At 35.7% G+C, this 12,535-nt stretch overlaps 1 protein-coding gene across 1 annotated transcript in view; it reads right to left on the bottom strand.

Annotated features, from left to right (window-relative positions):
- The window catches only part of LOC129220064 (receptor-type tyrosine-protein phosphatase T-like), a 108,517-nt gene that overhangs the window by 79,339 nt on the left and 16,643 nt on the right, over nt 1–12,535 (bottom strand). The window contains exons 4-11 of the mRNA XM_054854403.1: nt 10,947–11,198; nt 10,615–10,746; nt 8,808–8,969; nt 7,713–7,853; nt 6,245–6,421; nt 4,350–4,484; nt 2,223–2,363; nt 665–793 (exon numbers count right to left, since the gene is read on the bottom strand). Coding sequence (XP_054710378.1) covers nt 665–793; nt 2,223–2,363; nt 4,350–4,484; nt 6,245–6,421; nt 7,713–7,853; nt 8,808–8,969; nt 10,615–10,746; nt 10,947–11,198 — 1,269 coding nt within the window. The remainder of the gene's footprint in view (nt 1–664; nt 794–2,222; nt 2,364–4,349; nt 4,485–6,244; nt 6,422–7,712; nt 7,854–8,807; nt 8,970–10,614; nt 10,747–10,946; nt 11,199–12,535) is intronic.

Raw genomic sequence — 12,535 nt, 5'->3', positions numbered from 1 at the left:
AATATTGATACTCATACTGTAATATTTTGTTGTTGGAAAAATTTATTAATTCATGTACATTCCCTCATCTGATAATTCACCGATTTATTCATTCATTTGTAATTTTCTTATTCATTAACTATTTTATTCACTCGTCTATCGTTCGTCACATAATAATTTATTTATTTATTTTTCCGTTTATTGTTTCAGTATCTATCCATTTATTCTTTTATTTACTTATTCATTAGATCCGAAATATCTTTGATAAACAAAAAAAAAAAGATATTTCATTATCCACTTTGTTCCATTAAAAAAGAAGATGTAATTTTCCCACTTTTTTAAGGGTCCTCAAATTAAGTGAATGATTTCCTGTTATTTTGTATTAGTTTTTGATATCTTCACAAAAATCAAGTATCATATTCCTGAATCATCTATTTCTATTACTAATTTCTTCGTCAAGCCGAACTGAACTGATGCCTAACATGAGTATTTTTTTGCTGGTAATACAATAAAGCAACTCCTAACGGACACCCCTCTTATGTGGACAATTTTTAATTCCCCAATAAGAAGGCAAATAACGTTATTAAATCCCTATTATGCAGATACCCCTCTATTGCGAACAAAAAGAATTTGTCCCGTTAGTGTCCGCATTTGAGGAGTTTTACTGCATAAGGTTTTCACTTACTTTCGTTACAAGTCAAACCTCTCCACCTTCCTTCACATTTGCATGACCCATCGACGCGGTTACAGATGCCGGCGTTGCCACAGATGCATTTATTCAAGCAGTTGACTCCGTATGTATTTTGTGGACACACTGTGAATGAAAAAATTTTCATGAAATCCTAATACGCATGCAAAATTTTAGCGAAGGAAACAAGCTTCTGCTAGACAAGGTTTTGTAAAAAAAAAAATACATTTATGAATAAAAAAAAAACCATCCTCTATTGACAGGGTTTACACACAAAAAAGAATTCCGTGATTGAAATTTGAAATTTTCTTACATTGTTCAGTTATTCACTCGAAGCAGAAATTCCTTTATAAAACATGTTCGTGACTGTATAATTGAAAGTAGCAAAAAACGTCCACCGCTCCATCAAACACATTAATAGATGTAAAACAGTTTTCTTTCAGTAGAAGAGAAACTCAACAAAACTTTCATTTTCTAGATTGGACTTGGTTCTTAATGATCTTCAACATTGCAGTCTAATGAAAGTACTGGAAAATTAGCGAATGTAAAGTGACCCAGGAGGTCAACTACAGTCCTTCAATCACCGAAGAACGAAGTAATAATTATTGCAGGCTATTTTATTTAATGCTATAAACAATAACTTAATTTTAAATAATTAAGACTAACGTTTCGCCTATGCTTCTGTTTAAAAATTTATGTTCTTAATGTTTTAAACTTTTGAGTTAAGTTTCAAATGAGTAATTTATTTTTCAAAGATTCAAAAAATAAAGACAGAAAAAAATAGCCCTCGCGGTATTTATTTCTCTTCTTATTTTTACAATAAAGTATAGTTATGCGGATTTAACAGTACTTTATTTTTGTATTAAAGTACTGTTAAATCCGCAAATAAACAGTGACTCATTTATTAATCTCAGTTAATCGAAGAAAAAGTAATTATTGATTCTTGAAAAATAGCTTCATAATGGGGTCGTTTCCAAAATTTGAAAAGTATTTTTTTCTGAAAGAGCATGTTTAAAAACATAGGATCTGAACATTTTTTAAATAATTTGTTTAAGATTATTTTTAAAAAATTACTTAAATCGGCGCGCTTTCAATGTTTATACTTCTGTCCGATGACATCACAAATGATGAAATGCCATTCTGTGTTGCCATTCACAGAGCAAAATATTTAATTCGCATCTTTACTCACGTGTATTGGCAACGATATAGTTGATAGCAAGCGTAGAGGGCAATTTCAATTCGCTTCTTGATTATCATAACGTAGAAACGTGGTAGAAAGATGCGCCAAATCGCATCATTTGTGACGTCTTAAAGACCACGCCTTGTTTGAAAAATCGGACATTTTAAGAAATTAATTGAAATATAACTGTTGAGAAAATGAAAATATTTTCTGGGTCCATGTTATTATTATTTTTTTTTTGTTTATTCTATCAATTTTGGAAACAAAAAGTACTACTTTTGACTTAAGGAAACAACCAATTATAACAATATCATTCTAAACATTACAGCAAGTATAAAATTTTTACAACTTCTGAAAAGGACGAAGATTACTCACACGTTTGGCAGTCTTTACCCATGAAGCCAGCTTCGCAATCTCCTTCACAGAAACCAGTGATTTTGTCACAAGGCGTCGAAGAGTTTCGGTGGCAATGGCAAGCAGATGCGCAGTTAGTGCCGAAGCGTCCCGGTGTGCATTCTATCAAATTAAATACCATTCATCTCCAGATTAAAACGTTTTCAAAGAAAAAAAACTAAAGAACAGATTTTTGAATTTGTTGGAAAAAGTGAAAATGCAGCACTTTGTGACGTCCGTCTGAATGGACTAATTAAATTGACATGGTATTAGGATTTAGAGCAGTGTTATCCAACCTTTTTTTACTCGAAAGTCGCATTTTATACAAAGATGAATCTTGCGGGCCAGAAGACATATAAAATTAAAATATTTAAATCTTTTTAGATAACAATGGGGAAAAAATCGGAAAGGAAAGAAAATTACAAACCAAGAATTGTTGTTATCAATATTTCTTGTGTATTTTATTGATGGTGAGTTCGTAGCGTTTTCAGAAACGTATTTCTGACTTTTTCAGTAAGTTACTGCCCTATAGCCAGGGCTAAGGCAGAAATACATGAAATACACCTCCAGCTCAGTCATTCCATCCGAGGACTGCAGTTTCGTGCTTATTAGCACTGATTAGCCCGGAATAGGATGTGCCTGAACTGGAGGTGGAAAGAGAGATTTTCCACTTCCTCCAGCTCAGGCACTTCCTATTCCGGGCTGATGAGTGCTAATAAGCACAAAAATGCAGCCCTCGGATGGAATGACTGAGCTGGTGGTGTATTTCATGTATTTCTGACTATTTGACGTCAAAGTTGCTGCAATCATTCATAGTACCGAATGAAGATGGTGGTTGTTTTGAAAGTCTGTAAATAATCATTTTCGATTAGTAGCATTGTATATATCAACGGGCTGCATGGATCAATTTCGCGGTCCACATATAGCTCACGTGCCGTAAGTTGGGCACCACTGTTTTAGAGCTATTTACAAAAATATGTTTTGTTTTTTTAGCGCAAGTCGTGAAAACAATTTATGTATGCATATGATCCTGAAAATTACAACTTTTTTCTTCATTTTTATTCTTATGTAAACTTTTGCATCATGTGGACATACTTTATCGAGGTTGATTAGGATACAACAATCATGAATTAAGATTTATTTATTCAAAACGCGGTTTTTTAGAACAGTTGACAATAAATTCCCTTATTTCTTATAATGAGAATGTTTCTATTTTGCATATTCACCTAAATTGTTTCCACTTTCATTTTGGGAATAGATTCTGACACCAGTGATAATTTGTTCAGAAATCTTATAAGCTCCCAACGGCTCTGGGCTTCACAATGCCTATGGCAATTTTCAAATGATGGTTGCCTTTTTGGTCCACCTAAAGTTGCTGTTGTAGAAAACTATTCTACTTCCGGAAGCTCCAAGAAACAAAGTAAACATTATATTCCTGAAATACACCGCCAGAACCGCGCTGGAATTGACTGAGCTGGCGGTGTATTTCATGTGTTTTTGCCTTAGCCCTGGGTATAGGGCGGTTACTTACTGAATACATTATATTTGTCAGCTCAAAAATTTGTGCATAATGACTAGAGTGTGTGATCTTGCTAATGAGTAACATGTATGAGGCAAATAATGAGTATTGTGTCTGATGAGCGCAGAGTTCAAAGATTCATAATGGTCTCCTTACCTCCTTCCCTAAAACTGACAATTTGACAGTTTCATTTTTGAGAAAAGTCCAAAAAGATCGCCAGATTTTAATAAAACTTTTACATCCCTTAAGAATAACAAGAAACTTCACAGAATATCTGCAACGCAGTTGCTATCTGTAAAACAAGCTTTGCTAATCTTTGAAAAAGGTAAACTTCGCATTAATTAGAATTCTACAAAAAAAAAAAAAAAAAGTAAAAATGCACATAAAACTAATAATAAATGAAACAGAAAAACAAGGAGAATATTAATATGGATAACCTCCTCGAACTTTTTTATGTTTATCTGAAAATTTCCTAAAGTTTTAAATAAATTAAGAACGAGTTTAATAATTCAAAAGTAATTTTTTAGTGGTAAAATACATTTCACTCTTGTTTATTAAGTTATTTATCTTGACACTTCTAAGAAAATTACCTGTTTGGCAGATGAATCCGGCCCAACCTGCTTGACATCCAGAATAACAGAAGCCATCTTTGTCACAATTGTGATGTCCTCCTTCACAGTGGCACGTATACTCGCAGTTTTCTCCAAATCTCCCACTCAAGCAAACTACAACCAGAACGGAAAACATTACATGCATGCAAAATCATAATAAAGGCCATTATAAAAAAAAAATAAACAAGAAAAAAAAAAATTTTTAGTATTTTCGTGAAAAACGTCCAAGAAATATCGAAAAATCTTGCAAAATCCAAAAGAGAATTTTTCTTTTTCTTTTTTAAATATTAAATTATCTCTGGATTAAAACTACGCATTTTTATTGTTTCTTATATTTTATCGTACAAAATAAATATTTCGCTACACTACTGTTTGCTATTCTCATTATTTTATTTAATAACTAGTGGTACCCGCACGGCTTCGCCCGTAATAGCAAATTAAAAGGTCTTTTGGTTCGCCTGTATATTTACAAATGATGTGTAGTGAATTTTCTCGCCAATTGGCTTGTGCTCACGTTACGGTTCCACGTTATGATAATTTCGTATCTCGCCAATTGGCTTGTGCCCATGTTACGGTTCCACGTTATGATAATTTCGTAATTTATTCGTCCATCTTATGATAGTTTTGTTCTTAAAATTGGAATAGAAAAAGAACAAAATCGAATTTTCGAAAAATCGCTTCGAGGTGCACACCCCCATGCTACATACTAACTTTGTGCCAAATTTCATGAAAATCGGCCGAACGGTCTAGGCGCTATGCGCGTCACAGACATCCTACAGATATCCTACAGACATCCAGACATCCTCCGGACAGAGAGACTTTCAGCTTTATTATTAGTAAAGATTATTATTAATTTTTTTTTTTTTTAGTTTTTATTTTGGAGCTAGGCGCATTGTAGTTTTCTTTTCTTTCAGATACAATTGATATTTTTGAAAGTATTCCGACTATAATACTAAAAAAGACATGTAAGAGCATTCAACAAAATTTTGGAAAATGTAAGCATTAAAAAAAAATGTACTATAAAAACTCGTTGATTGAGGCGTTTTTAGTTCAATTTTCTGTTAATGCAATCACCTCTGTCAAAACATAAAGGGGATACCCCTAACTCCTACATCCTATCGCATTGACAGTTGAAGTTTAATTGTTGTCACAGGTTTTTGGAACAAATTATAAAAAAGCAGGTGGGAAATTACTCAACTCAGGGAAACTTAAAAATCAAACCCAGTAAGTGGCACGACAGCCCAAGGGGGCCAAGGCCTGTCGTGCCCATCTCAGTCTTCCTGACCAAGGACTCTAGGGTGTTAGGCAAATGTTCCGGTTAGGTGGTCAGCCGAACGTAGAACTCCCAGAATTATGTTCCCAAACACGCTTGGTACTCATTTTATCGACCCACTGAAGGAATGAAAGGCTGAATCGACCACGCCCAACCCGGGGATAAAACTCTGGCCTGCGGCGTGGGAGCTCGAAGCGCTACCGCTGTACCACTGGGTTTCACTTATGGAAACTTAGCTAACGTTAAATCCAAAGATCCGTGAATTTTTCTTTTTGTAAAAGATACCGAGTTGCACTTGGCAAAGATGGTTTGAAACCAATATACTAAATTACATTTAAATTGCTTTAACACTAAAAAATACACAATTTTTTTTTTCTAGAACGGCACGACACCCCCCCCCCCCCCTCCAACAGCAGCAGTTACTGTACTGTAATATAATTTGAAGAGGCACAATTATTTTTCTGTTAAAGTTGAATTTCAATTTAACAAGGTTCAAATAAGTTCGTTTGTTATGCGCCTTCTATCTAGGACGCCAAATGGTAGTTTAGTGAGAAAGTATTGTAAACTTAATGTACTCCCAAGGAAACATTATGGATATTACCTCCACACGATGGCCCTCCCCATCCTTCTTCACATCCGGAGGGGCAGTGTCCGGTGACGATTTGGCAGTGTTCACCACCTGCGCAGCGGCATGGTCTCTCACAGCTTGGACCATAACTACCTGCTTTGCAGTAGGCCATGGTTGTTGTTTCAATGAAATTACTGTTGGAATTCGGATCTGCAATGTACATGAAAAAAGAGTTAGAAGCATCATTTGTGTAGTTAGAGGTAATTAGTGGAAATATCGCTTAAGGATATTTCAAATAAAAGAACAAAAAGAAACAAGAACTACATTCCATTTTCGTGGTTTTCGTGTAGTATTGAATAATCTTGATATTTCGTTGAATATCCTAATCGGTAGATATAACACACTTTCACACGTCGAACTATTACTTTTTTATACTTTTCAAGTTTGTAAGCTTCTTTTCTGCTGATTTAATGAACATATGAGGCCGTGAGAAGCAAAAGAATTTAAGTGGAAAAATATAAAATTTGGAGATACGAATTTTATTTGGAATACGAAGAGATAGAATTGTACACATGATAGGTAAACCTCTTTTCTGTCTTGGGGCACGAAATGGTACTAGTAGCCCTGGTAGTTGCTGCTGTACAGCATGATTTAGAAAAAGAATTTCAGTGTAAGCCTACCTAGGATGTTATCTTTAAACACGTTTTACTCAAAACTTGAAAATGTCCACTTACATCCCTTTGCTTCTCACTGCCTCATATGAAAAGTTAATACAGAATTCAACACAAATGAAAAATGCATTCCTCACTAAATTTGCCTTTTTTCTTCCTTTATGACTCCGGAGACACTCTATTTTTACGACCATAGCTGTGTGGTGGTAGTAAAATCAGTAATTTTCTGCGATTTTCACCGAATTAACCAGTTTCTTATTTTTACGTGCCCAAAACTAAACCTCTAGATTGTAGCTTAAATGGCGACGCGTCTGCCATTTTGGGGCTCAATGTCATTTTCCTCCTATGTCTGCTATTGTGAAGTAACGTATTTTGCTTCTTGATTGTGGATTAATATAGAGTTAATAAAAAAACCACAATCAAGCAGCAAAACACACTACTTCACCATGGCAGACATAACGAGAAAGCATCGCTTAGCCCCAAGATGGCGGACTTGTCGCTACTTTATTCTACGATTCAGGGCTTTACTTAAAACAACCATTGATAGATTAGACGATAAGAAGAGGTTTCGGTGTTCGTTGTTTGGAGTTTTGCTTTCGATGTTCTTCATCAATTGCTGCTACAGTAAAACTTGTCTACAACGATACTTTTGGACCTAAAAAAATATTGTTATAGACAGGTTATCGTTATAGACAGTTTGATTATTTATGCTTCCATTTTGCTAGGATCAAGGAAAATATCGTTTTAGACAGGTTTATTGCTAAAGACGATATTGTTATAGACAGGTTTTACTGTATAGAAAAAAGTCGAAATCGTAATAAATGACATACCTTCTATCTGACAAGAGCTCCCCCTCCAGCCTCTAGCGCAGCCTCCTTCACAAGCGCCAGTAATCCGATTGCAGGAACTGATCCCATACGCACAGTGACAAGGTTGTTTGCAATCTGCGCCATACCAACCAGGATCACAATCTAGAAAAGTGAAAATGAATGAATTTCATTAAAGAGAACCGATACTTTCACAGATACTAAAGAAATAACTCCTCCAAAATTTTAGTAAAAGGGGTCGCCATTTGTAAATTCAGTGTTAACATCCATTGTCTCCTGTGGCACCTCTAATCGGCGATTAGCTATCACCCCTTAGAATTTTGAAGTTTTTTAATAGTCTGTTTTGCAACCAATTTCGTAGGTTTTTCGAACAATGACGAATTGCTAATTGTCGTCACTGGATTGAAATTGGCATTTTAGGTCACTTTTAAGTTCTGGGTCATTGTAAACCGGTCTTCGTGTGGAAGTGCTGCTGCTGGGTGGTGGCGTCTAAGTCCCTCCTCCTGGGCGGTGAGACACATATCCCCCGAAGTCTACTTTATTTATAGTCAACCCTCAGGTCTTTACACAATCCTCCTCTTTAGGCATCCACCACACAACATCCAGCATTCAGCCCCTGGCATTCATTTGAATTTGAAAGTTCTGAATTTAAATCTTCTGTTTCACAATTACGATTGCTTTAAGAGTCATTTGTAGAAAAAGAAAGACACCCAACCAGTAGGGTCCAATCGCAATTCATCATTGCGAAAATTATAATTTGAGTTTAAGCTATCAAAATTTAAATCAATGCTAAGGGCTGTATGCTAGATGTTCTGAACTAAATCTTATTTGTGGTGGGGGACGACGACATTTTATTCAACAGTTTTTTTTATCGTTTTTTACAGATAATGGCAACATATCTTTGACTCCGGTTTTGATATTTTCCCTCATTGCTCAATATTATTTTTGTTTTTTTCTTGTTTCCAGAATACGTACATGAAAGTTTTCATTGAAAATGTTAGTAATGTTAACCATGCGCAGTTGGAACAAAATTATGCATTTACAAGATGTTTCAAGCATCTAAAATAACATTAGCGACAAATTTTGAGGGAAACTTACGTTGCATGCAGATCGGACCCTTGAACCCGGGAGCACAGGAACATCCATAGGGATCGGGCTTGCAGAACAGATGAGAGGCACACAGCTCATCTGCGTTACTATTATTTTGTGGGGGAGAGCAGAATTTGTTGCAGTCAGCCCCAAAATGATTGCCGCCGCACGCTACAGTAAAAAAAAAATAATTAAGTAAAATGCAAGAACCGTTAATCAGATTTTCTCTATACAAAAGCGCAACAATATCGCACACAAAAGAACGCAGGCTCGCCATTTCAAGTTCTCCAGAAAAAGGAGACGGTAAGTGCTGAATATTTATAACTATATGGAGATGCGGAATCCCCCCCCCCCCCTCTCGCAGTTGTCATGACTTCATTTGCAATTATTGATGGTGCAAACTAAGGAACTGGAGACATTGTGCTATAATGAAAAAAATAAACAAATAAACAGGAAGCAATCGAAATATCAGTGTGAAACATAGTGAAAATAAGAAATAACAACGTATAACTGCTCAAAATTACAGATTGCTGCTAACACATGTTACGGAGTTGCAAGAAACACTTTTTTCAAAGCAAAAAAGATTTTTTTTTTGTCAGTCGTCTTCTCACTCCAAGGTTCCCCGTTCCTATCACAATTTGTGGTTTAACCAGTTGGGTAAACCCTGAAGACAGCTCTGGTTTTTTTTATCCAAACCAGAAGCCGAGCAATTCCTGGTCCAGCACCCCCAGAGGTATCTTTTCACTTAGAGGACTTTGTGGCCACGAGCCCCATTCACCATTAATGCAGACTGAATCTTCGACCGACTAGGATTGAATCTGTAACCCTCCGGTCACAAAAGCAAAATAACAAAGCTTGTAGATTAAAAGACATCCGACAAAAACCAAACGCTTTTGTCGGATCTTTGAGCTCACTTATTTTGAATTGAAAAAGAGGTTCCTTGCAACCCCTTAACATGATTTGCAGCAATCTACAATTTTGTGCAATTATACGTTGTTATTTTTCATTTTTACCTTTCAAGTTGCCCTCACCTCCCCGTCAACAAGATATAAGGTCTCAAATTGGGCTGAACTCTTAAGAGAAAATTTTGAATTTAAAGGCCTAGCGAGGAATGAAAGGCACCACTCGACTTCACCGTCTGCATCTGACAAGACATTTCATTACTTTTCTGCAAAGCGTGTGAAAGATTTCTTCAATTTTTCACCTAGATCTAATGATAAAATATAATATTTCTAAGACCTAATGTTTTTGTCGTCCAGAAGTCCATTTCACTAATTGGGAACCAAAGATCTACAATAGATTTATAAAGCTGTGTCTACAGCGATCCATTTCCCTCTCACTAATGAAACTAAACTACTCGCTGCAAAACACGAATATCCACACTCAAATTTTATCCTTTTTTAAAATGTGTAAAGTCTTGGGTTTGTGTTAAATGTATTAATTTAAAAAATAAGCAACCCAATATGTATTGAAAAGTGCCATCTTTCGCTTTCAATTATAAAGTGTACCAGTTTATATATATATATATATATATATATGAGAGTTCATCATCGTGATGCAAAATCAATTTTGAGCTCGAAGCATAATACGTCAATTATCAAGTCTTAAAATTTGAAAAGTCACTCATTTTCCTCTGAACTCTTAAGTCTCGAATTTGTTTCAAAGTTATTAATTACGATCATCTGAACTGAGTTCAGATTAGTAGACGTTTGAATCACTGGAGCTTGAATTCAAGAGGTTCTAAAGTACTTTATATATTAGCTACAACATTCAGAAAGAAACAAAAGTTAATGCAGTAAAATGCCAAAAATATTACCCATTTCGCAATTGAGTCCTGCAAAACCAGCGGGGCAAACACATACACCCCATTTATCGTGACATACACCTCCGTTGTAACAAGGTGGACACTGGCTGCTACAGTCTGTTCCATACAGCTCTGGTGGGCAATCTAAAATCAAAAAATAAAATCAGCTATAGCTGAGTTTTATAACAACTTGGAAAAGCTGTACAGGGCAAATGTCTAGTTACGGACATGGTTAACTTAAGTAGAATATTTTTATAAAAATACATAAAACATTAAATAGAATCATGGTAGGAAAACACACGACGTAAAATGTTCCATTACATCTCAAAAATAATTCAACTTACTTCTTACTATAAGACGTAGAATAGCGTGGACACTGTCACTTCGTCTTCCTTCGTAATAGCATTCATAAATACCGGCATCGGACTGCTGCACATCGTGGATTTGTATTTTGACTTGTCCCTCCCAATCGGGAACTTCCACACCGTCGTGGAGCCATTTCAAGGTCAGAGGCAGGCTTTTTGTTACATTCACTTCAAGTTCTACCTCCTCTCCTATACTGGTTACCATATAAGGGTTCAAAGCATCCAACTCAGCTAAAGAAAAATAAGAAAGGTAAGCTGGAGTAGTGGAAACATTATGTAAATGTAAACGAACTATACAAATGATAACCAGCAACAGGCTCTGGGCCCACCTATGCAGGTCCTAGCTAGTTTATTAGTCCCCAATAAAGATCAACGGCCGTCTTGAAGCTACCTTCCCCCTTGCTCATTACAATCTCTTCCAGTAAGCTGTTCTAAGTGCCCACAACCAACTAAAGAAAAATTTTCCTAATTTCCTGGTTAGATTTAGACTGAAACAATGACCCCTCGTCCTGCTCTCCGTGCCAAGATTTAATCAATTAACATGTTTCATTTTGATAAATTTAAACAACTGAATTATATCTTCTCTTGACTCTTCTTTGTTCTAGGCTATGCATATTGAGACTTTTAAGTCTGTCTTCATAATCCAAATCTGAAAATACATTTACTAGCCTAGCGTTGTAGCCGTTCTTTGAATCCTCTCCAATGAAGAAATTTTATTATTGGAAAGTCTTGTGGTGATTTTTAAGACTAAACTACGATGAGTGACAACTAGATAAGACGAGGCACACAATGTGTGCGTTTACCAAAGAAATGCTAAGACCCGGCTAATTGGCGGGAGAATGAATTGTCAACAGATGCAGTGAATATTGCAACCTGTAGCTGACCAATATGTTCTCTGAACTATCCCGCTTTGCAACAGGTCAATAACGCTACCTGCAATGATCCGCTTGCTTTTCCTATTTTAGAGAAATTTCTTATCGCTGTGTTAAAGTACCTTCAATGAGCCGGCTTTTGGTCAATGTAAACGGGTTCAGCGTTTCAAACTATGTAGATGTTACCGTTACCATTGCTCGAAGACGGCACGTTAATTATTTACCAAAGGTTAAGATATTTACCAAAGTAATTAGGTTAATGAAAAAGTTATTAACCAAAGGTTAATGATCCTACATTCTCCTCTCCAGCTGATATACAAACGCGAAATAAGTGGCATAATTGAGTTTAGAAATAAGTGGCATAATTGAGTTTAGAAATAATGCGAGGACCAAGAAATCGGATACAATTTTGTATGGAAATGAACACCAATATGAATGGGCGCTGTGTGGTTAGTTTTTGCTCGAATTCCATTCGCATTCATAATCAATATTACAGCCATAAAATCAACTTTTTCGTTCACAGTTACTCTCAGGAAATATGGTCTTCAATAATAATTTCATCTATCAATTTACGCAAGAGTCAAGGAAGGATCTAAATTAAAAACCATGAAACTCTGTTTCCCATTTCTCAACTAACCCAAAACCAATCAAAGTAAATATTTACAAACTTCTCAATTGTTTAAGTGGGGAAGCCAA

This window comes from Uloborus diversus, chromosome 4 (genome assembly GCF_026930045.1).
Source record: "Uloborus diversus isolate 005 chromosome 4, Udiv.v.3.1, whole genome shotgun sequence".
Taxonomy (NCBI): Eukaryota; Metazoa; Arthropoda; class Arachnida; order Araneae; family Uloboridae; genus Uloborus; species Uloborus diversus.
This window is presented reverse-complemented; position numbering and strand designations above follow the sequence as displayed.